The 21,234-nt window shown below is 52.3% G+C and overlaps 1 protein-coding gene across 30 annotated transcripts in view; it reads left to right on the top strand.

Moving 5' to 3' along the window:
• The window catches only part of PAQR5 (progestin and adipoQ receptor family member 5), a 71,499-nt gene extending 50,965 nt beyond the window's left edge, over positions 1–20,534 (top strand). For 28 of the 30 annotated variants that reach the window (XM_072738990.1, XM_072738994.1, XM_072738993.1 and 25 more), the window contains 4 exons: positions 3,604–3,730; positions 11,421–11,517; positions 13,506–13,647; positions 17,269–20,534. In XM_072738990.1, coding sequence (XP_072595091.1) covers positions 3,604–3,730; positions 11,421–11,517; positions 13,506–13,647; positions 17,269–17,510 — 608 coding nt within the window. In that variant the 3' untranslated portion in view covers positions 17,511–20,534. Of the gene's footprint in view, positions 1–3,603; positions 3,731–8,704; positions 8,847–10,589; positions 11,033–11,420; positions 11,518–13,505; positions 13,648–17,268 lie in introns of those variants that run through there. The other 2 variants (XM_072738999.1, XM_072738998.1) reach the window with 1 other exon arrangement.
• Positions 20,535–21,234: the final 700 nt, after the last annotated feature.

The following is a 21,234-nucleotide window of genomic DNA, read 5'->3' on the forward strand; positions in this document are numbered from 1 at the left end:
CTGGTCCCTGTCACGTCACTCCCGGTTCACCTCCTGCCCGTCCGGGTTCTCATTTTCTCCTGCTGGCTCCCCTCCTCTGCTCTCCTGGCAGCTGGCAAGCTCAGAATCAGCCCTCCAGCCACTGCTTTTGTGTGGTCCAGCCTCGGGGTGATCCCACACCATCCCCTGACACCCCTGGACCAGGCACTCCCAGACCCGTCTCTAGCTTACCTCTAGCCTGAGGTCCATGCTGCATCCAGCCCTGGGACCAAGACAGTCCACATCCCATCCTCCCACCCCCACCGCGCACATCCACTCCGCCTCCTGCAGTGTCTCCCCAGCTAGTGTGCCACCCCTACCTGGTCTCTCAAGTCAGAATCTATAAGTAGCCCTCGGGTTCCCCTCCCTCTCATGCCCCTACCGTCCTGTCCACGCATTCGGGTGGCTCTCTTCCCTGTATTCTTCAGATCGCTCCCCTGTGTGGGCTTCACTCAGACCCTCCTGCCACTCCCCTGCACCATTACAACAGCCTCCTCCCCACCTCCTGCCCCTCCCACTCCCCCCCCCCACTCCCTGGGGAGGCTTCTCCAGCATCTTCTAACCATGGCTCCCCTACCACGTAAGACCTTTCGGGATTCTCGGTTACCCCAGGTGAACTCAAACTCCTTAGTCTAGAGGCTTCCTCAGTCTTACATCACTTGCCCAGACTCATGGTAAGAGCAGGGATTTGGGAGTCACCACCCGGCAGCACCTGATGCACATCACGAGGGGCGGCATAATGCAGTGCTCCTCAGCTGCCGAGACCACCTGAACCTTGGGCAAGTTCCTTAACCTCCCTAAGCTCAGTCCTCTCATCCACAAAATTGGCATCATAGCCGCCTCATAGGAGGACGTGAAGTTGGAGTGCGTTTTGCGCGTGGAGCACGCAGCCCAGTGCCCGGCACTTGGTAAGCCTCAGAGGGTAGCTCTTGACCATGATAGTCCTCAACCCTGACATCAGCCCCTGGGATGGGGGCAGTCGTTATCCCTGCACTGCAGGTGGGAATAATGAGGCAGCATGAAGGTAAGCTACCCAGGCCTCGCAGCTTGTAAACGGCAGAGCCGGGGTTCGAACCAAAGCCCCGGGGGTCAGCTGCCGCCCTGAACTGTGTCCTTTCCCATTCCTGGCTCTCCGCCTGTCAGAGCTCCTCAGTGTCTGGTACCCTCCCACATGCCCTTACCTGGGAACTTATTTTTTCCCTCCCACGGGTGGGGCCCCCAGACCGGGACCCCTTCCACGAAGCTTTGGGCCCCAGGCTTGCCCATCATCCCTTCATTTCTGCTCCTTGCTCAGAATGGCTTCCTGAGGACGGGACCCTGGTCCTTCATGTTGGGTTTTCCAGCCGGTGGCCTAGTGCCTGGCATGGGGGTGTTCAGGGCTTTCAGCCCGGACCCCCGCCCCTCCGTCTGCAGCCACCCCTCCTTCCTGTTCTCACTTGTACCCTGTGGAAACCCGCGGTTCCCTGCAGGTGGCATCAGCTCCCACTTCCTCCCTCGTTGCCAGCTGTTCCCCCCTCTGGGCCATCCTGTGCATTTTCACTAGGTTTTGGCCATCTTCATCATTCACTCAAAAACCTTCCATGGCTCCCTATTGCCTCAGAGAGGCTGTTAGCTTTCCCTAGCCTGGAATCCAAAGCTGCCTCTATTCCTGCTCACTGGAAAGCCCTCTACAGGGGTCTGAGCACCAATTATGACATGTGTGTGGGTGGGGGACGGTTCCCCACACCACCGAGCAGTTCCCCGAGCAGTTCCCCGGCACCAGCTGGGTGCCCTACAGTTCCGCTCATTTCTGACACCGTCCACCTGGGGATGGCATCACTTCCCACAGGTTAAGGGCTCAGTCCCACAAGACCATGCCCTCCCCAAAACACCATGTGGCCTCCAACCCAGAAGCTCTCTGTACCTCTCTTTTTGGGTTTTTATGGAGACTTCATTAGTGGTGATTGATTGATTGGCAGTTGATTCAGCCTCTGGCCCTCTCCCCTCCCAGAGGTCAGGGGGGTGGGATTGAAAGTTTCAACTCTTGGGGCACCTGAGTGGCTCAGTGGTTGAGCGTCTGCCTTTGGCTCAGATCATGATCCCGGGGTCCTGGGATGGAGCCCTGCATGGGGCTCCCCGCAGGGAGACTCTGTCTCTCTCATGAATAAATAAATAAAATCTTTTAAAAAAAAGAAAAAAGTCCCAACCCTTTAGCAACCCCCTGGTTCTCCTGACAACCGGGCCCCCATCCTTAAGTGCTTCCCAAAAGTCACCTTGTTAACATAACAAAAGACACCTTCCTGGCTCTCAGGCTTAGGAAATTCCAGGGGTTTTAGGAGCTCTGTGCCAGAAACAGTGCAGAAGACCAAGTGTGTATTTCTTACTAGAAGTCATTTCGCTTCCCACTGCAGTTTCGGGCAGTTTTGGGCAGGGTCTGAGGCTCCCTCTGCTCTTGCATGGCCTGCCGAGCGGGGTGTGCACCTTGGCCGCAGCCAGCGTACACAGAGAGGACGCATCCTGGTCCAGACTGAGAACCTCCCACTTCTACCAGGCTGAGGAAGAGTCGATCCCCCAGGAGGGGGGGATTTCCCAGCTGAAATCCCACAGGCAGCCTGCTGACCTTTGGCTCTTTCTGCCTGTGTGACCTTGGGAATGCCACTTGGCTGCACCAGGCTCCATCTGTCAAGTGAGGTCAGAGGCAGAGCTTGAACTTGCATGGCTGAGGCCTGCCTCAGCCTTGAGCTAGGATTCCAGCTTTCTTTATATCTTTGGAATAACAGGTGACTGTAGGGCTGACCCCTGAGGCCTTGGGTTGACAGGCCTGTGGCTCCCTCTCCCAGTGGAGACCTGGTGAGGGTAGCTGGAGAGGCCTTCTGGTCCAGGCCCCTGGACACACCTGGCTGCTTTGAAAAGGACCGGGATCTCCCCTATTCTTTCATATAAAAGCTGCAGCAAAAAAAAAAAAAAAAAGCTGCAGCAGACGGGTCTCCCAGGGGCCCTTAGGTGGCCCTCCTGTCACAAACTTCCAGACCTGACACAGTGAAACACCAAGGCTAGCCTCTTACACCTGACTCTCAACTGGCCAGTCCCTCGAGCCCCCCAGTAACCATCCACCTCCTGGCCTTGGCAAGGGCCCTCCCTCCCTGCCGTGTCTGTCTTTCCCCAAGGGGCACCCCGTGTCAGCGGCAGGTGACATGTGCACGCTCAGAAAAGCTGAACACCCTGAGGTGTCATCATGGACTAGAGCTTGGGGTTAAAAGTGGGGGGGACTGTCTCTGAAACGCCTCGGGCGGAAGCTTGGCTTCGCCGCTTTCTAGCTGTGTGCCCGCCAGGTGGGTTGCTAAACCTCTCTGTGCCTCTTTGTCGTCATCTGTAAAGGAGGAGAAGTGCGCGGGTTTATGTTAGAGGGTGATTCTTAAGATTATGTGAGTGTGTAAAGCTCTGGGAGCAGGGCCGGGCTCAAACTGAATTCTCGGGGTAGGATCAGGGTAGGAGGAGAAGAAAGGGCGTGCGTTCTGGGAGAGGCTGTGGCACCAGCAAGGATGCTCTTGGGCCGGGCTCTGCTGTGTCCTGCCTTCTGGCCCAAAGCTGGTTTTGCCTCCACAGGCTCAGCCATCGCCTACTCGGCCTATTCGATCCCAGACGTGATGGTGCACACCACCTTCCACGACTACTACGTGACCCTGGCCGTGCTGAACACCATCATCAGCACCGGCCTCTCCTGCTACTCCAGGTACCTGGCCGCTGTGCCTCAGCAGGGTGGGAGAGGACGCCCCGTGGAAGGGGTGCTCGGGGGCCTGGAGCTCAGGCCCAGACCTGCTTCATGGGACCAGTCCTGGGCGTTCGAGGGGACTTCACACTTGCCTTAACACTCTGCTGTCACTGTCTTGAAGTTCTTACTGAGTTTGGAACAAGGGGGGCGGGGCATGATTTCGTTCTGTACTGGGTCCTACAAATGATGCAGCTGGGCAGGTCACTTATTCATCCTTCTTGAACCTCAGTTTGCTCATCTGTGAAATGGAGCCAACACATCTACCTGCCTTGAGAGAGGGAGGCAAGGGTTGCAGGTAACATGCCTGGAACACCTGGCCCAGAGGCGGTCAACGGGCAACCTGCTAACAGTGACTGCCTGGGCCTGCCTCTTAGACACTCGAGCTCTCACTGGTGGATGATATTCGGGTGGCTGCCGCGTCCTCCGGGGAGCCTCCATGGCTGTGAGTCTCACCCACGTCACCAGCTCTGAGTCACTCTGGTGTCCCCCTTTCACTCAAGAAAGCTCATTGGAGTGTTAACACAAGAGACATTGTTTTGGGGCTAATGACTCTAGTTGACTCAGCTCTTTGTAAAAACAAACCGCCCACGTTTCTGCTTCCCTAAATGATTTAGGAAACCTCTCAAATGGTGGTATTGGGGTGACATCCCCGTCTGGTTGGTGCCTGGGTGCTGGGTGCTCCCTGGGGCTGGGAGCTCTCGGGGTGGCTTAGGAAAGGGCCCATGGGGAAGCTGGCAGGTTGCACCCAATCCTGTGCCCCCGTCTCCATTCCAGGGAGCCAGTTGGAATCTCCCCACTGAACCCCATTGAACTCAGAGAATTACCATTCCTGGCAGCTGTCCACTGTCCCTTCCCTGGGAAGAAAGGGAGTGGAAGGGGAGCTTCTGTAACTTCTCTGAGGTGACCGTGGCTCCACCTTTCCCTAGGGTGACGCTTGGGTGCCGTGGGACCGAATATAGGCAAGTTTCACAAACTTGACAAACCGGTTCTCTTTAAAAAAATGGATAGATTCTTAAAGAGCATCCAGAATATTTGCCCCAACTCGTCTTCCACTTGCCTGTCTTGAGACAGGTTGGAAGTGTGGAGATGCTTTGCGTGGGAGAGTCTCATTTCTAGGCTCAGTGTCAACACTAGGGCTTGTTCATCCAACGAAAACAAGCCTGGGGGTGGAAGTGGAGGGTGAACTCTCTTCCCTCTCCGTGGAAATGCAGAGCCCTGCAAAAGCCCCCCAAAAAACATAGGATCTGCCTGTTGGGATAGAATCAGATGTCACAGGCTTATTCTTGTCCCCTCCCTGCTTCCTCAAGGACTCCGTCGATTGGAAACTTTCTGGAGCTTCAAGGGCTGCACGGGTGAAGGAGAGGAGGGGGTGAGACAAGGTGTAACCCACACAGAAAAGTAGTCAGGATGCCAGCAACAGCCCAGGAGAGATGAGGCATGCCCCAGAGGCACGGGGCCCAGCTGTGTGGACACACCTAGCTCTGGCCCCTGCATGAGTCATGATCCTGTTGCTTAGCTCCTGCTGGGCTGTGTAGCTGTGCTGTTTGGAATTTAGGATTGGAGAGAGGTGAGCACTGTGGGCTGAGGCGGCATTGAAGGCTCCCTCAGGGTTGAAGAAACGGCCTCGGTTCATGATCCAGGAACCCTCAATGCAAATCTGCTGCCTTTTCTTTTTTTTTTCTTAGAACTTCCTGAGTCACCTATAAGCTACCAGGGTAGACTGTTTTCTTCTAGCCAGAAATCTATCCTTGGTTAATAATCAATAGGTCTTCTGGATGTGGCATGCCTGTTACCTTTGGACAGACTTGCTTGGCAGAGCAGGCTGGCCAGGAATCTCTTGATGCCTGCGTTTGGAGGCTACTCCCTTGTCAGTGAAATGGATTATTTCTGTTTACTTCTGGGGCACATCCGTCCATCTATCCAACCACTCATCCATCTACCTCCTCATTCACCATGTCCCTGCCCACCCACCACCCATCCATCCATCCATCCATCCACCCATCCACCATCCCCCCTACCCATCCATCCATCTACCTACCCATTCACCCATCTACCTACCCAACCATTCACCCATCTACTCATCCATCCATCCATCCACCATCCCCCTACCCATCTATCCATTTACCTACCCATTCACCCATCTACCTACCCAACCATTCACCCATCTACTCATTCACCCATCCACCCATCCATCCATCCATCCACCATCCCCCTACCCATCTATCCATCTACCTACCCATTCACCCATCTACTCATCCATCCATCCATCCATCCACCCTCCCCCTACCCATCTATCCATCTACCTACCCATTCACCCATCTACCTACCCAACCATTCACCCATCTACTCATTCACCCATCCACCCATCCATCTATCCATCCATCCACCATCCCCCTACCCATCTATCTACCCATTCACCCATCTACCTACCCAACCATTCACTCATCTACTCATTCACTCATCCACCCACCCATCCACCCATCCATCCATCCTCCCACACATCTGCCTTCCCATCCATTTAGGTACCCACCCACTCACTCATCCATTCATCCAACCAACTAACTAACCAACCAACCAACCAACCAACCAACCAACATTCCTTAAATGCCCATCATACTCCAGGCGTTATGTTAAGATCTGGGAATACCAGGAGGAGAAAGGCACAGCCCTTGTCCCAAGAGAGCACCCAGGGCAGTAGTCGAAGCAGCCGGCAGACCTCGTAAAAGCCCAGGTGGAGTCAATCGTTTCCTCTCAAGGCCAGAGGAGATGGCATTTAGAGTATAGCATTACAGAATGTAACCTATACAAATAATGATAATGTAAAATGACACCCGCTTGGATACACAGAGTTCTGCAAAGTGGTGCTAGGACTGAGTATTTTAGCTGGGAGGAGGGAAGGGCCTTTTGGACAGAGCAAACAGCCTGGACAGGGTGAGGGAGCTGGAGCAGATGGCCCTGGGAGGCAACAAGGCGCTTCAGAGTGTGCACCGCGGGAGGAGGAGAGAGGATCTCCAGCAGTGCTCGTGTGTCCTACTTCGGACCTGTCCCCACTGGCTCCTGAAGGCCAGTGGTCTCTGTGGGAGGACATTCCATGGGCTCCGCTTCCGAGCTGAGGGGCTTCCAGGTGTGTTAACGGCTGCTGGCGCGGGGGCTGGAGGAACAGGGCCAGAGGTGGCAGAGTAGGGTGTCCCATCTGAGGGCTCTCCGGGTTCCCATCTCGCCTGGTCCTCTTCCCCTTCATGTTTTCATTCCCTTCTTCATCTTCAGTGTCTGAAGAGCGAGAAAGATGGTTCCTGCACAGCGAGGGATTTGGCCTCGATTCACTGCAGGAGAAGCAGGTGGAGAGGAGGGCCAGGCCCCCCGGAGTCCCGGATTTCAGGGGCTTGCTGTGTGGCCTCTGGCTTCGGTGTCCACATCTTAGGGTATCTGAGAAGAGATCTCTGGATTGTCTCTGTTGGTTGTTCTACGATGCCAGGGCTTCAGAATCTTTCCCACGATTTCTCTTCTTGCCTTCCTCCTCCCCCAAGCCTCCCCCTGCCCCTGCCTCCTGCTCCATCAGTCCATGGCGTAGCTGGGAGCGACAGAGAACCGCCACCTCCGGCCCAGAGCAAGAAGCAGCCCACAAACCCCATGATCTAACTGGCATTCATTCCATTACTGTACGTGTCCTTAAGGTGAATCTCTACATAGAGAACCATGGTCTCCCTTGACTGGTTTTTTGGTCCTTATTATTGTAGAATCTAGTTCAAATGAATGTTCCAGAAAACTGCTTTCTCCTTGTGTAGCATTTGAGAAGGGAGATGAGAGAATGCGTGACCTTTCTGTGGCTCCTGGAGCAAGGTGGGATGACGGAGACCTGGCCTGCTCCTCCTGCTGGCCACCCAGAGGGGTGGGGTCCTCAATCCCTTAGGGATATTAGTCACTTAGAGTTTCCTATACATCGCAAGTCACGTAGGCTCTTTATTCACCCATGCAAGGCAGCCAACAGTTTTTTGTGTTTGTTTTTTGTTTTGCGGAGGGATTTTTGTTTTTTGGTTGGGTTTTTTTTTGCTGTTTTTTTTTTTTTTTTTTGTTTTTTTACAAATACTTGCTCAGTGAAATGCCCTGTGGTCAGTGCTGTGAGGGAGAGAGGTGAATTTCCATCCTAGGTGGAAAGCGAGCTGCACCGCGAGAGCCATGCTGTGGCAGGGGTGCTGTGGCAATTCAGAGTGGCAGGACCAGGCCCCGGGACAGGGTTTGGAGGTCAGAGCTGGACACAGCTGGAGGCTCGCAGTGGCCCTGACACTTCTAGGGGCTGCAGGGCTCAGCCACCTGACGGTGCTACTGGGTAGGGCCAGGGACCAGCATGTGGAAATGCCCACATTCTTGCAGTGTCACCCACACAATAGAACAACCATAACCACACACGCACACCACACCCACACCTCTCTGCACACCACACACACACACACACACACACGCCTCTCTGCAGTAGAATGTTTCCAAAGGCTCACTAGTTTCAAGCACTGGTTCCAGAATTTGCTTGCAAATCCTGCCGGCTTTGTTGCAACACGATTTATCAGATTTTTGAACAGACTGGTACCGCATCGACCCTCTCCTGGTGGACCCTCTCCTCGCCCTTCTGCCCAAATCCGGTGTTTCCTGCCGACCTGGTTCTAGGCAGACGAGGCTTGACTCCCTGTAAACTGGTCGTGCGGTGCAGGGACTGTCTTACCAAGTGGGGCTTTGGAGACGGGGGCATCCGTGCTTTGGAGGATTCCGGGGCTCCCACCCCTCCTTTCCGGACTCTCTGGCTGGGGCGACATCCTGTGGCTACCTGTGGAATTGCACCTCGGTAGGGGGAGGCCCCTCTCTGTGGCTGCTGCTCCTTCTGCCTTTTATTTCTCTGTTGCTGTCTCTCTTCTGTTCTGCTGTTTCTCCTTTTTTTCCCTGTAGACTCGGCTTTGCAGATGGAGAGGCTGGTTCGTTTGCCCCTGGGGAAGCACTTTATCAGGCCGGGCGAAATGTTGTCTCAAGTCACAGGAAATCCATGGTTTGGGGGATGGCCCTCGCCAGCCAGAGCCAGCTTTCCTCCTGTGTAAGTGGTCACAGAAAGAGCGTGTTTTCATGGAGAGCCTCTCCTAACCCAGGAAGGATAGGCGGCGGCAGTGCATGGGGAAGGAGGGAACGGGCTGTGGTTGGACTGGGTTGGCCAGGGTAGGCTGTGAAGGTGTTGAGACAGGCTCTGGCTGTGGGGGCAGCGGGAGTGTGTCCCATTTGCTCCCCGGGGCAGAGGAGGTACGGGTAAGGATGAAGGCCTGCTCAGCCTGCTGAAGGGGTCGGGGTCTGAAACTTGGAAGCCAGACGGCCCTGAGTGTAAATCCTAGCTTTGCCTCTTCTCGGCTCATCGGACTTGGGGCAAGTCACCCAGAACCTGTCCGTTCCCTCCTATTCCTGTTTTCCGGCACAGCATAGCTGTAAGGTGGGGAAGGGGACAGAACAAATCCCGCTGCACACATTTTACTAAAAGCTGCCACGTAGCGAGTGTGCCTCTGTGATGTGAGTAAGCTCCTGGCAAGTCTTGTTTCATCAGATCCTTGCACCAGACCCGTGAGGGGGTACAGCCATCGTCCTGGTGTCCCATGTGAGGCCTTGGAGGTGCACAGGGGTTATATAACCTGTGGGGGCCACACGTTCACGAAGGGCGGAGGCAGGATTCAAACCCAGGCTGTCCAGGCCAGACACGGTGTGGGCATCGTGGCACGGTGCTGCCTCACCTCTCCCAGGGTTGGTGGTTTACTCCCAGGCCAGGGAGGGGGGGGGTCTTATTCAGGGGGATGATACATTGAGGTCCCTTATTTCTCTTCCTCCTTTTCCTTGAGCTTCTCTTCCTTCTCTACCCAGTGCCTGCCATGTGCTTGTCTGACTTAGGACAGGGTCAGGAAAGGAGACACATGCGGACATGGGCCTTGAGAGAAGTTGAGCTTATCACTGGAGGCTGAGGGGGGCTTCTCAGGGCCCACAGCGGGTGCCTCTTACTCTGGAGCAGGGACCCTCCACTTGGCTGTGCTGAGGGCTGGGCACGACACACCAGGCTAGGGGGTCTTGGGGTCCCCTGACTGCTCAGGGGCCGATGTGGGAACGTCTGCCATGTTCCACACCAAAGGGTACATGGAGCAGAGGGCTTGGTAGTCAGGTGACTGCCCCGGCTATGGGGACAGGAGTGATGCGGCCAAGGGCAAAGGGCCTGGGCTGTGGAGCCACGGGTGGTGGTTGGTGGAGGAAAGGGTGGGCTGTGGGCTGGGACAGGGAGTCTGGGCAACTGGGTTGGGGTTGGAACAGTGGTGGGACATAGACCCATCCCCGTGGGAGAGCAAGCTGAGGGGTGGGGGACCATCAGGGCCGAGAGGGCCCAGGTGCCTCCGCTGCCTGCCCCAGAATGGCCCCCCCACCAGCCTTGGAGCCCTGACTCTGCTCGCCACCCTTTTACTATACCTCGCGCTGCAGCCCTGTGGGCACCAAGGGAGGACCTGGCCCTCCCACAGTACCCCCTGGTAGTGGAGCGGGGCCTGCCCTGCCCCCCTGCCTGGATGGCCTCTGGGGGCCTGAGCCTCCGCCACTGAACCCGGCTCAGGGACTGTGGAGACTCTCTCTGCACCTCTCATGTCCTCCTGGTACCCCGCCTGTGCCATCTGTGCTGCCCACACCCCAGGCTGCCAGGCCCACCCTGGCCAGAAGCCCCAGCCAGCCGAGGCCCATCGCCCTCTGTCCGGGAGGCCCTACTGTCTCTGCCACAGTTGGCACCACTGAGTTTATTTTATTTTATTTTATTTTTTTAAAGATTTTATTTATTTATGATAGACCTAGAGAGAGAGGCAGAGTCACAGGCAGAAGGAGAGGCAGGCTCCATGCCGGGAGCCCGACGCGGGACTCGTTCCCGGGACTCCAGGATCGCGCCCTGGGCCGAAGGCAGGCACCAAACCGCTGGACCACCCAGGGATCCCCGGCACCACTCAGTTTAATGTTGGCTCCGTCTTTGGACCAGAGGCGGGTCAGGGTGTTGAGGAGGAAGAAGGGGAGAAAGGCCACATTTACTAGGTTTCCCCAGGCCGGTGTCCCTGTGTGTGGTCCCAAGGATTCCAGAAAGCTCTCCAAGTAGTTTAACGCTTACTGGAAGCAAGGGCTTCTGCACAGCAACCACCTGGGCAGCTCCGACTAGTTAGACATCTCGTCCTTCACAGACGTGCTGGGCCCAGGAGCCTACATGGGAGGTGGGGGGAGGCACCCATGCCCCATACGCCCCACACTCCCCACACTCACCATGTGTCTCCCCATCCTGTTGTTACTGGACTTCGAAAGGCTCTTTGGCAGTTCAGAACTTGCTTCTCGAAGGGCTTTTCCAGCCCGGTTGGGGCTTGGCTTCGTTGGACACCACTGCTTCTTGTGCTGCGGCCCCAGGAGATGGCCACCCCCGAGACCTTTCCGCCTGTTGCTGTCGGGGTGGGAGTGATGCACGGGCCGGTGGACAAGCCGCCGGCCTCAGGAGGAGGTTGCACAAAACACTTGCCTTCCGTTGACCTGCCCTCTGCTCTTCGTAACGTCCGCGCATGTATGTAATTTACTGACACTGTCTCCATTCCCACTTCTTCTCCCCTTGCCCTTCCTGATTTAGGTTTCTTGAAATCCAGAAACCCGGGCTCTGTAAGGTGCTTCGCGTCCTCGCCTTTGCTTATCCCTACACGTGGGACTCCCTCCCCATCTTCTACAGGGTAAGGGCCCGGCTCTGGCTTTTCTCTGCCTGCTGGCAACACCAGGGAATCTGTTGTGTCCTGAGCTGCTGGGGGTCAGAGCACCAAAATAATGTATTAATGTATTAAAACAGACTGAATGTAGAAAGCAGATATTACAAACTAGTTTCCACTAAGCCATACATTAAAGCTATTTGCAAAAATGTAAAATAAGGTCACTCATTGCTTTTTTGTTTTGAAAAAGTTGTTTTTCTTTAGATCACTGCAAGTCACGGAGTCGAGACCGGGGGGCTCCCTTAATAGCACGTGCAGAGTAGTTAGGAGACAGTAGGAACACAGAAGCCCTGACAAACCATAGGAGATGCCTCAATGGCCAGCACCGACTGGGGGCTCAGAAGGAATCCTGGAGGGCTGGGCAGGGGAGGCAGCCTGGGGTTTAATGGAGGCGCCAGGAGAGTAGGCTCTGGAGGCAGATCTCTAATACGTACTCACAGCAGGACTTTGGCCAAGTTAGGTGCAATCTCTGTGCCTTGTTTTCCCTCATCTGTACAATGGGCACAGTAATAAAGCCTTCCTCTCTCAGGCTGTGGGGAGGATTACATGAGGGGAACATAGAAAATGCCAGCTGCTGGTAAGTGTCCAGTAAATGCATTGTTATGTGTTCTCATTAATTAACATACTAGTAGCAAAGAAAAAAGTATCAATGAAGGTCTTAAGGATAGATGGGGATTAGACAGAGAACACGAAAGAAGAGGGTATAGGAGGGACACAAGAAGGGGGAGAGTCCAGGCGCTCTCAAATCAGATGGACCTGAGTTTAAATCCCAGTCCCACTGCTCACTGGCTGTGTGACCTTAGACAATGCACATAACCTCTCTGAGCCTCAGTTTCCTCATCTGTAAATGAGGCTGACATCCCCTCCTGCACCGGGGGATGGAGGGGGGGGCTCATCAAACCCGCAGATCTGAAGTCTCAGCAATGCCTGGCATAGAGCCTGTACCACTGAGTAGAGTTGCCCTCCCAGCCTGAGGTTTGATGCACGAGGCAGGGATGGAAGAGGAGGGCCAGAGCTGGCTCCACCGGTGTGGGCCTGGGGAGAGTCCCTGGACTCCTTCCTCGAGGACACAACACACAGAGGACACCAGAGCAGAGAGCAGAGCCCGTCCCACGCGCGACCAGATCGCAGAGCAGAGGTCTGGGTTCTCACAAACGGGGTGTGCTCCTGGCACTCGCTGCAGCGGACGGTGGGCGGTGGGGAGGGGCGGTCTGATCCTGAAGGGCCATGCTGATGAGCACCCAGGTTCTGGAATCAGCCTGCCTGGACCCAGATCCTAACTTCGCTGCTCATTAGTGGTTTGCACATCACCCTCTGGCCCGGCTTCCTCATCTGCAAAACGGGGAACTAGAGTCTGCCCCAGGTAATTGTTGAGGCTCTGATGAAATCACGCAAGGGTAGGGGCTGGCCCAGTGCCCTAGGTAAGTGGCACCGGCTGTTGCTATTCATAACAACAATACAAAAACCATACTTAACTCACAAACAGCATAATGGCCGTAATTAATACATTTTGATGACTCAGAAGGCCTTCCAGGGATTTCTAGGCCTTAAAGCCCTAATTAGAAACATGAGACTCGGTGATGCTCTGGTCAGCAGTGACTTCAAGGGTGAATAGACCACTTCTTACTATACTTCTATTTTACCCCTAGACAATAGAGTACCAGTAGATCTAATAGGGTTTTTCTTTTCCTTCCTTTGTTTTGGTAACTAAATAGCCCAAAAGGCTTTATGAGCATTTGGAGGATTAAAATACAGTTGCCTTGGGTCTCAAATGATCGCAGTCAGAATGGGAATTCTGCTCACACCGTCCCCGAGAACTCCCTTTCTAAGCCACAAACCCGAGGAGGTGAGGGCCTTGGCCTGTGGTATCCATACACGTGCTCAGAGACGTCTCCTGGTGATAGGAGGGGACAGGGCCTCCCCTCAAGACCCGATGTTTCTCTAAATGCCTGCAGCTGTTCCTGGTGCCCGGGGAGAGCGCACAGAATGAAGCTGTCTTGTACCACCAGAAGCACACGGCCATGACCCTCTTGGCCTCTTTCCTCTACTCTGCGCACCTGCCAGAGCGCCTGGCCCCTGGACGCTTCGACTACATCGGTGAGTGCGTGGTGGCCCTGTACCCTGTCATCCTTCAACCCAGAGAGGCCCACCCCCGACCCCGTCCCTGACACCAGTGTGTGCAGTGTGAAGGGGATGCAGGGGCAAGGAGAGGAGCTCTTCCACAGGAGCCTGTTGGGGCACAGTGCAAGTGGAGGCGGGATGTCTGTAGCCAGCAAATGGCAGCGGAGGATGGGGGGGGGGGTGAGGATGGAGAGCAGGTGCATCTAGGATTCTAAGCAATTCCTGTGGGTTACTGGGACTGGGGACCCCATTGTTAGTCAGAACATGAAATCCCATTATTAAATGGACATTGAAGGCAGCCCTGGAGGGAACGGGATAGACAAAGTACAATTGGCTCTGGGGCCACCAGATGGCAGGGCCATGCTAAGGAGGGGGGAGAGTGTCTTGCCTTGTTCAGGTGGGTGCAATGGGACCAGAGTCTTAGGAGAGTGATGGTTCTCAGGTGTGGCCTGGAGACTGCCAGTTTCAGCATCATCTGGGAACATGCAGATTCTCAGGCCCCGCCCCAGACATCCCAAAGCAGAAGCTTGGGGCATGGGGCCCAGCCTTACCCAGGCTGTGTGAGGCTCCAGGGGAAGCTGAGCCCCACTGCAGGTAGAGAAGTGATGTGGCGGGGAGGGGCCATCAGAACCCAGGGACTTCCACCTGCTGGGAGAGATCCACCCCCACCCCCACTAGGGAAGTGGGGTGGGCATTGGCTGGAGGAGGTAGCCCTGGGCCACTTTGGGTGAGCCTGATGGGTCCTGGGGACAAGTGGGCCCTAGATAAGCAAGCTATCCTGGGCATCCAGGGGTCAGTCCTTGTGCCTGTGTGGTGGGCAGGGACCTTGGTTCTCCCCAATCCCATTTGGCCCAGTGATTTTCCATCTCCTCCCACCTAAGAGGTGGCCAGACTTGCTTTCTTGGCTCTAATAAGAGCTGTATCTCCTTCACTTACTCTCTCTTACCAGAAGAGATTACAAAGACCAACATGCTTATAGGGCAGTTTCCAAAACAGGGAGGGAGACAGGGCGGAGGAACTGGAAGCTGCCTGCAGGAACCGCACCCACCTCCCTGGCCCCGCCCGGATGAGCTAGAGGTGATTGTAGACAAAGGCTGGGGCTGCGGGAAAGGTAGCTTGGGCCTTGTTTTGCCAACTTCCTGGCCTTTCTCTCTCCCTCCCTCCCTTCCTTCCTAATCTTTTAAAAAAGATTTTATTTATTTATTCATGATAGACAGAGAGAGAGAGAGAGAAGAGAGAGAGAGAGAGAGAGAGAGAGGCAGAGACACAGAGGGAGAAGCAGGCTCCATACAGGGAGCCTGAGGTGGGACTCGATCCTGAAATTCCAGGATCGTGCCCTAAGCGGAAGGCAGGCGCTCAACTGGGTGAGCCACCCAGGCATCCCTCTTTCTTTTTTTTAAAGGTTTTATTTATTTATTTGAGAGAGTGAGAGAGAGTACAAGAGGGGGTAGGAGCAGAGGGAGAAGCGGGCTCCCTGCTGAGCAGGGTGTCCGATGCCAATGCCAGGCTCGATCCCAGGACCTGGGGATCATGACCTGAGCCGAAGGCAGAGGCTTACGAGACTGAGCCACCTGGGTGCTCCCCCCTGGTTTCTTAATAGTGTCTCATTCATTCACCTTTAGTCCCATCCTCTTGGGCCTGGGGGTCCCAGAGTAGAAAGACACCTGTATGGGGGAATGTTCGCCAGACGTTGTTAATGACAGATCATCAACAAGGGGTTAGGAAACTTCTCCGCCCTACAGCAATGGAGTCTGCCAGACATGGGCCTACCCCTCCCCACGCCTCCAGCCCACATGCTGACTGGTGAGCGTTGGCCCACAGGAAGCTCCTCCACATTCCTATCGGGCCATAGTGCTGAAATCACTCTTCTTGCTGTAGCCACACTGCAGATACATCTCATGCTCCTGGCACTTTCTGTCTTTATCTCCTGCCCTAATGGAGACTGGTTTGAGCCTCGGGGCTCAGAGAGCCAGCAGGGCTCTCTGCTGGACAAGAAGCCACTTGGCTGTATCACAAGTAGATGTGGCAATCCTACATAGGCCCCGAGTCTGGCCTGAGTGAGGCAGGGGCAGCATGTCCAGGCACACCTTCTTCCCTGGGGATGCAGCCTGGGTTGCAGGCAGCTCCCTGCTGTAGGGAACTCACTGGCCACCCACCCAACAGGACTCTCTCTCTCACACTCCCATTCCTGACTCTGTTTCTGCTCAGGAGTGCAGGTGGTCAGGCTGGTCCCTTCCCGGGACACTTTTGAACACTTACTCTGGGATAAGTCCTGGGGGTATGACGCTGACCTCTCTCTCTCTCTCTCTCTCTCTTACAGAAAGAATCCTCTATAACTCTTGTGTTGTATTCCTTGCTGGGACTGTCATAACAAAGACTCACAGACTGGGTGTGGGGCGGGGGTGGTTGCTTAAACAAGAAATGTATTTTCTTATTATTTTGGCAGCTGGTAGGCTGAGACCAAGGTGCAGGTGGCGTTGGGCTCTCCTGAGGCCTTTCTCCCTGGCTTGCAGACGGCCTCTTCTCTGTCTCTCCTCATAGGGTCTTTCCTCTGTGGATGTGCCTGCCCAGGCTCTAACCTCCTCCTCTTACAAGGGCACCAGTCATAGTGGGTCTAATCTAGTGACCTCCTTTTAACTTAATTGTCTTTTTAAAAGATCCTATCTCCAAATATGGTCACATTCTGAAGTACAGTGGGGACGGGGTGTGGGAGATGTTGGGACTTCAATCTTGGGAACCAAGGAGAGGGAGAACAATTCAGCCCTTACACATGCTCATCTTCTGGTTTCTGAGGGTTGTTCCGCAAATAGTCCTTGGCCCTGAGCAATGGACTCCTTTTCTCACCACTACCAACTCAGCACATCCCTGCCTGCCCACTCCCACCCCCTCTGCTGGCTCCTCCCCTCTGTGTAGGAAAGACTGCCCAACCAGAGTCCTGCAGGTCATGGGGAGGAAGAGCTCCTGGTCATGTCTGGGATTAACCAGCAGGAGGGAGAGGACTGCCTCTTAAGTGGCCATCAGAAGGTCTGGCTGGTGTCTCCCTTGGCATTGAAGTCAGGATGGGAATTGATGAGTCCCGGCTCTGAAGAGGTGAACTGTGGCAGGACATGATGCCAGACCTCTTCACCTGAAAAATGGGACAGAGAAGTTGTCTGAAACATGGACTTGGCTATCTCGGCTGGGCTTTTAAGTTTTCTCACACTGCATTTTAATTTATCAAGGCCTACTTTACATACCAAATAGTTCCCTAATTTCGAGTATTCAAGTCAGTGATATTTTTAGTAAACTGAGCAAGTTGGACAACCATCATCATAAATGAGTTCTCGAACTTTATCATCACTCAGAAAGACCTCTCATGCCCAAGTACTGTTAATCCTGATTCCTACCCCTGTGTGTAGCAACCTCTAATCTACCTTGTGTCTGAGAATTCGTCTTTTCTGGATACTTGATATAGATGGAATCTGACATCAGACAAGTGGTCTCTTGTGCTTGGCTTCTTGCATCCAGCATGATGTGTGTAGCCTACATGCCATAGTAGAGTATCAACAGTCCATTTCTGTATTGCTGACCTTGGTGGCCTTTTCTGTGTTTGCCTAGGTCACAGTCACCAGCTATTCCATGTGTGTGTGATCCTGGCCACTTACATGCAGATGGAAGCCATACTTCTGGACAAGACTCTGAGGAAGGATTGGCTCCTGGTCAACTCCCGGCCCCTGTCTTTCCCTCAGATAGCTGGAGCCATACTTCTGTGCCTCATCTTCAGCCTCAGCAACATAATTTATTTCTCAGCTGCTGTGTATCGGATTCCCGAGCCAGAATTACATAAAAAAGAAACATGATTCAGACCATAAGCTTTTCATGCCAGATGTCAACATTAAGCTACAACATCCCAACCACTATAAGGCAGTGGCATGGTACCAGTTTGCCAAAGTCTAAAATATTCACAATGGTGGGTGTCTTGGAATTTTTGAGTAGGTTCATGTCAATAAGGTATTTAACTGGGGAAATTTCTCTGGATGTGCATTGATTCTGTATTATGATTTTAAAAGGGGAAAATGGGTTCAATTAAGTCCTTTTTGGGCAAATCCTTCACATTTCATTAAGTTTTAAATTTATTTAAAATGGGTTTTGCAGTTCTCTTTAATCAGTTGGATTAAGCCTACCACCCTTGTGGCTTTGCTATTAAACAGTTGAATGAAGCTTTACTACCTTGTAGTATTACCCTTTGAAGATGGAACTTTCTTCATTTGTTGAATTCCACACAGCACAATCTCTGCCCAAGAGGTCCACAGTGGGAGGGGAATAAGCCAGAAAGATCAGCATAGAGAACATGAATAGGAGGAAGTTGGGTCTATGGGAACCCTAGAGACTGGGGAGGCACCCAGAATGAAGATACCTGATTTGGGGAGGAGTCTTCTTCCTTTCTCCACCTAGTGAAGGGAATGAAAGTGAAGTGAAAGTGAAAGTCCTCTTTCCCACAAATCCATTCTGCCTCAAAGTGCCAATTCCCCTGTCATATGAATTTGGATCTTCTTAAAAGTCCACATGGCTGGGTGTCCATGTTCTGTTTTGTTCTGTTTTCTTGTTGCTAGTTTGATGCTGCACAGTATTGTGTAGTGCAGGTCAAATATGTTATGTGTGGGAACTGGCTGAGTTAATCCCAGTCAGCCATGTTTATCTGTCACCTTCTAAATCAATGACATTACCATATTTGGGGCTGTTATACATTTGATGTTGCTTCAGCATTTCAAATATGCTGCAAAATTTAGTGTTCATGTGCAGAGTGTGCTAAAAGCCTTCCTAACGGGTTGGTCAACTGTAGTGATTCTCAAGCTTTACTGTGAATCAGAAGAACTTGGTGGGTTTGTGACAAAAGCAGATTTCCAGGCCAAATCTGGAGATTCTGCATTCGTAGTTTAAAATGTAGGTCTTTAGAGATTTGCCCTATATCTGAGCAAGTCCCCAGGTTATTCTAATGCAGAAGGGCCCCAGACCAAACTTGAAGAGATGCTTTGTGATGAATTCCATGAGGCACTGGGCCTATGGGCTTTGCTGTGATTGACCTAATTTTCCACACCTTACCAACCTAAGGATGTATCCCCTGCTTTCTACTCTGCACAAAACTGAACGTTTTCTCATCTGTTGCATTGGGAGTTAAAGTTTAGTGTTTTGTGGTGTTTTCTTCGGAGAGTCCAGAAATGCTGATGCAAAACAGTTTTTAACAGAGGCCCATTAACCCCTGATCTGCATTTGCTAATGACTTAAGGGGTTGTCCATCACAAAGCAGGATCTTCTTTGCTGACTCAGGAACACCCCCATATCTTAGAATGCCGCCTCTATAGTTAACTGGCCCAGAAACTTGAATGGCCTTGTGAACAGCTCATCGTCCAATCCTCTGAGGATAAGTACAAATTTATATTGGATGAGAGTGGTCAAGAAATATGATTTCATTAGTTTTATTATCTGTTTATTTCCTCTGGGGAAGGTAGACTGATAAAATTATATGGCCTGGTAAATTTTTGGTACATTAATTGCCAGCTGCATGACAAAATTTAGTTTTTGGCAACAATCTGACATTGTTAGTGGAATTTTACCCCAGCAGGGTCTGTGGGCTTCCATTTCATCTTGCTGTAACGGCAGTTTTATGCTGAAAAGTACAAAGTTTAAATACCCTCTTCCAGTAATGCCAAAGACACGAAGCTTTTAAATATCTCTTATTTAGAGAGAGTGCATTAATGTTCTTTGGCTCAGAAATAGTTGAAAGATAATAGGTGATTAACTTGAAGGACCTTTAGATTATTTAATTTTTGGTTATGTGGCTTTTTCATCATACTTAATGATGGAAAAGAAATGGTAACAAAGTAGGACCGGAGTTTCATACTGTTTTTATATGTTTGGCAAATTTAGTCCCATTGTATACTTTTCGGGCAGTGTTACAAGTTAAAATTTGATAACAGTTTCCAGTGTACAGATTGGAAGCTTCTAGATGTTTGACTGAGAATGGGTTCAAATATATTAATCACCATTAGGTATTAAGTGTAATATGGGTATAGTTTTGGTTAAGCCATCCCAGAAAGTCAAAAAGGCTGGCAGTGGGTGAGCTGAAGACCTCACCAGGAAGTCTTTTCATGTAGCAGCTCTCAGCGTTTTTTGCGTGTCTCAATACAACCTGGAGATGTGTCATATTCCCATTAGTAGCAACTGCTCACCATGGCACTGCCTCAGAAAGGATTGTGGGGCGTGGGGAGACCACAAACTCCCCATGGGATGTCCCTCTTCTTCCTCTCCTTGCTTGAGAAGCACTGCTCCAAGATTTCCCAGACGCCACAGTTGTGGTGACACTTGAATGTTTGGATGAGGCTGTGTGTCCACTTCCTCGTCCTCTGCTCATCTTAGAATTTCACTTTCCACTGGTCAGTTTTTAGAGAGAAATGAATTTGTCCCTGTGGATTAGAATGAGAGGTGGGAGGCTTTAGAAACCACCTGAGTACAAAGTGATCTAAATAGCTGGTCTGCAGCAGTCTTTCTCAGAGTGCTTGATGTGGAACCCAGCTTACCTGAGAGGTAAGGTGAGGTGGAGGAGACCGGTGTGGTCACAAGTGTTGGCGAGACGCTTCATTTGGCTCTATTGTGTCCCAGATGTGTTTTGGCCATGGCACTATATGAAACACCTGTTAACCCAGTATGACAGCACTTTATAACATATTAGTTGATAATGCCAGTCTCTGATTTTCTAGCCAACAATCCATCATGGATGAAAAAGCAAAGACCCATTTCCAAACTCAGGTGTTCTTCCAATCTAACTAATGTCTGGTTTTCTTGAACTGTGTGGGAGAAAAAAAAATAAAATGTATTATAATAAAGGCCTGTTTCCCACTTGATTTGGTCATGTTCCCCCCATCACACTGCAGACATGTTCATTATCATAAGAAATAGATTCCTGTACACGAGTGTGTTGCTAAATCATTCTGTGAATATTTATTTTGTACCCGATATGTATAGAATGAACACCGTTTTAGGAACTGGGGATAAGAGAAGTGAGGAAAACCCACCCTGTCCTCCTACGTGGAGCCAATGTGCTGATTGTCAGTAGGAAAAGACAGATCAATTCAGATAGTGGTGAGTCCTATAAAGGAAATAGGCCTAGTGGAGAAATGGAAATGGGAAGGACACGGCAGGTGAGATTGGACAGCCACTCTGAGAAGCTGACATTTGAGGAGAGCCTTGATAGGCAAAAAAGGGCCCGCTTGGCGAGCATGTTGCTGGGCGGGTGTTTCAGGTTGAGATGGCATATGTGCAAAGGCCCCATGACCAGTAGGCAGTTGTCCTGTTGGAAGGATGGAAATCAAGCCACTAATTCCTGGAATGTATATAACTCTAGAAAATGTATGGATCACTTGACTTTTGAGAATTCTGGAATTTCTCCCGAGAGTGCTTTCTGGGAGATTGTGCAAGAGCTGTCTTTCCTCTGACCTCGTGGTACTTGTATGGGTACATGTAATATATGTATTTCAGGCAAAGAGAGAATTGCCACAGTCCTTATCTTCACTCGGGGCAACAGAT

The sequence above is a fragment of the Vulpes vulpes genome, chromosome 15 (genome assembly GCF_048418805.1).
Source record: "Vulpes vulpes isolate BD-2025 chromosome 15, VulVul3, whole genome shotgun sequence".
NCBI lineage: Eukaryota > Metazoa > Chordata > Mammalia > Carnivora > Canidae > Vulpes > Vulpes vulpes.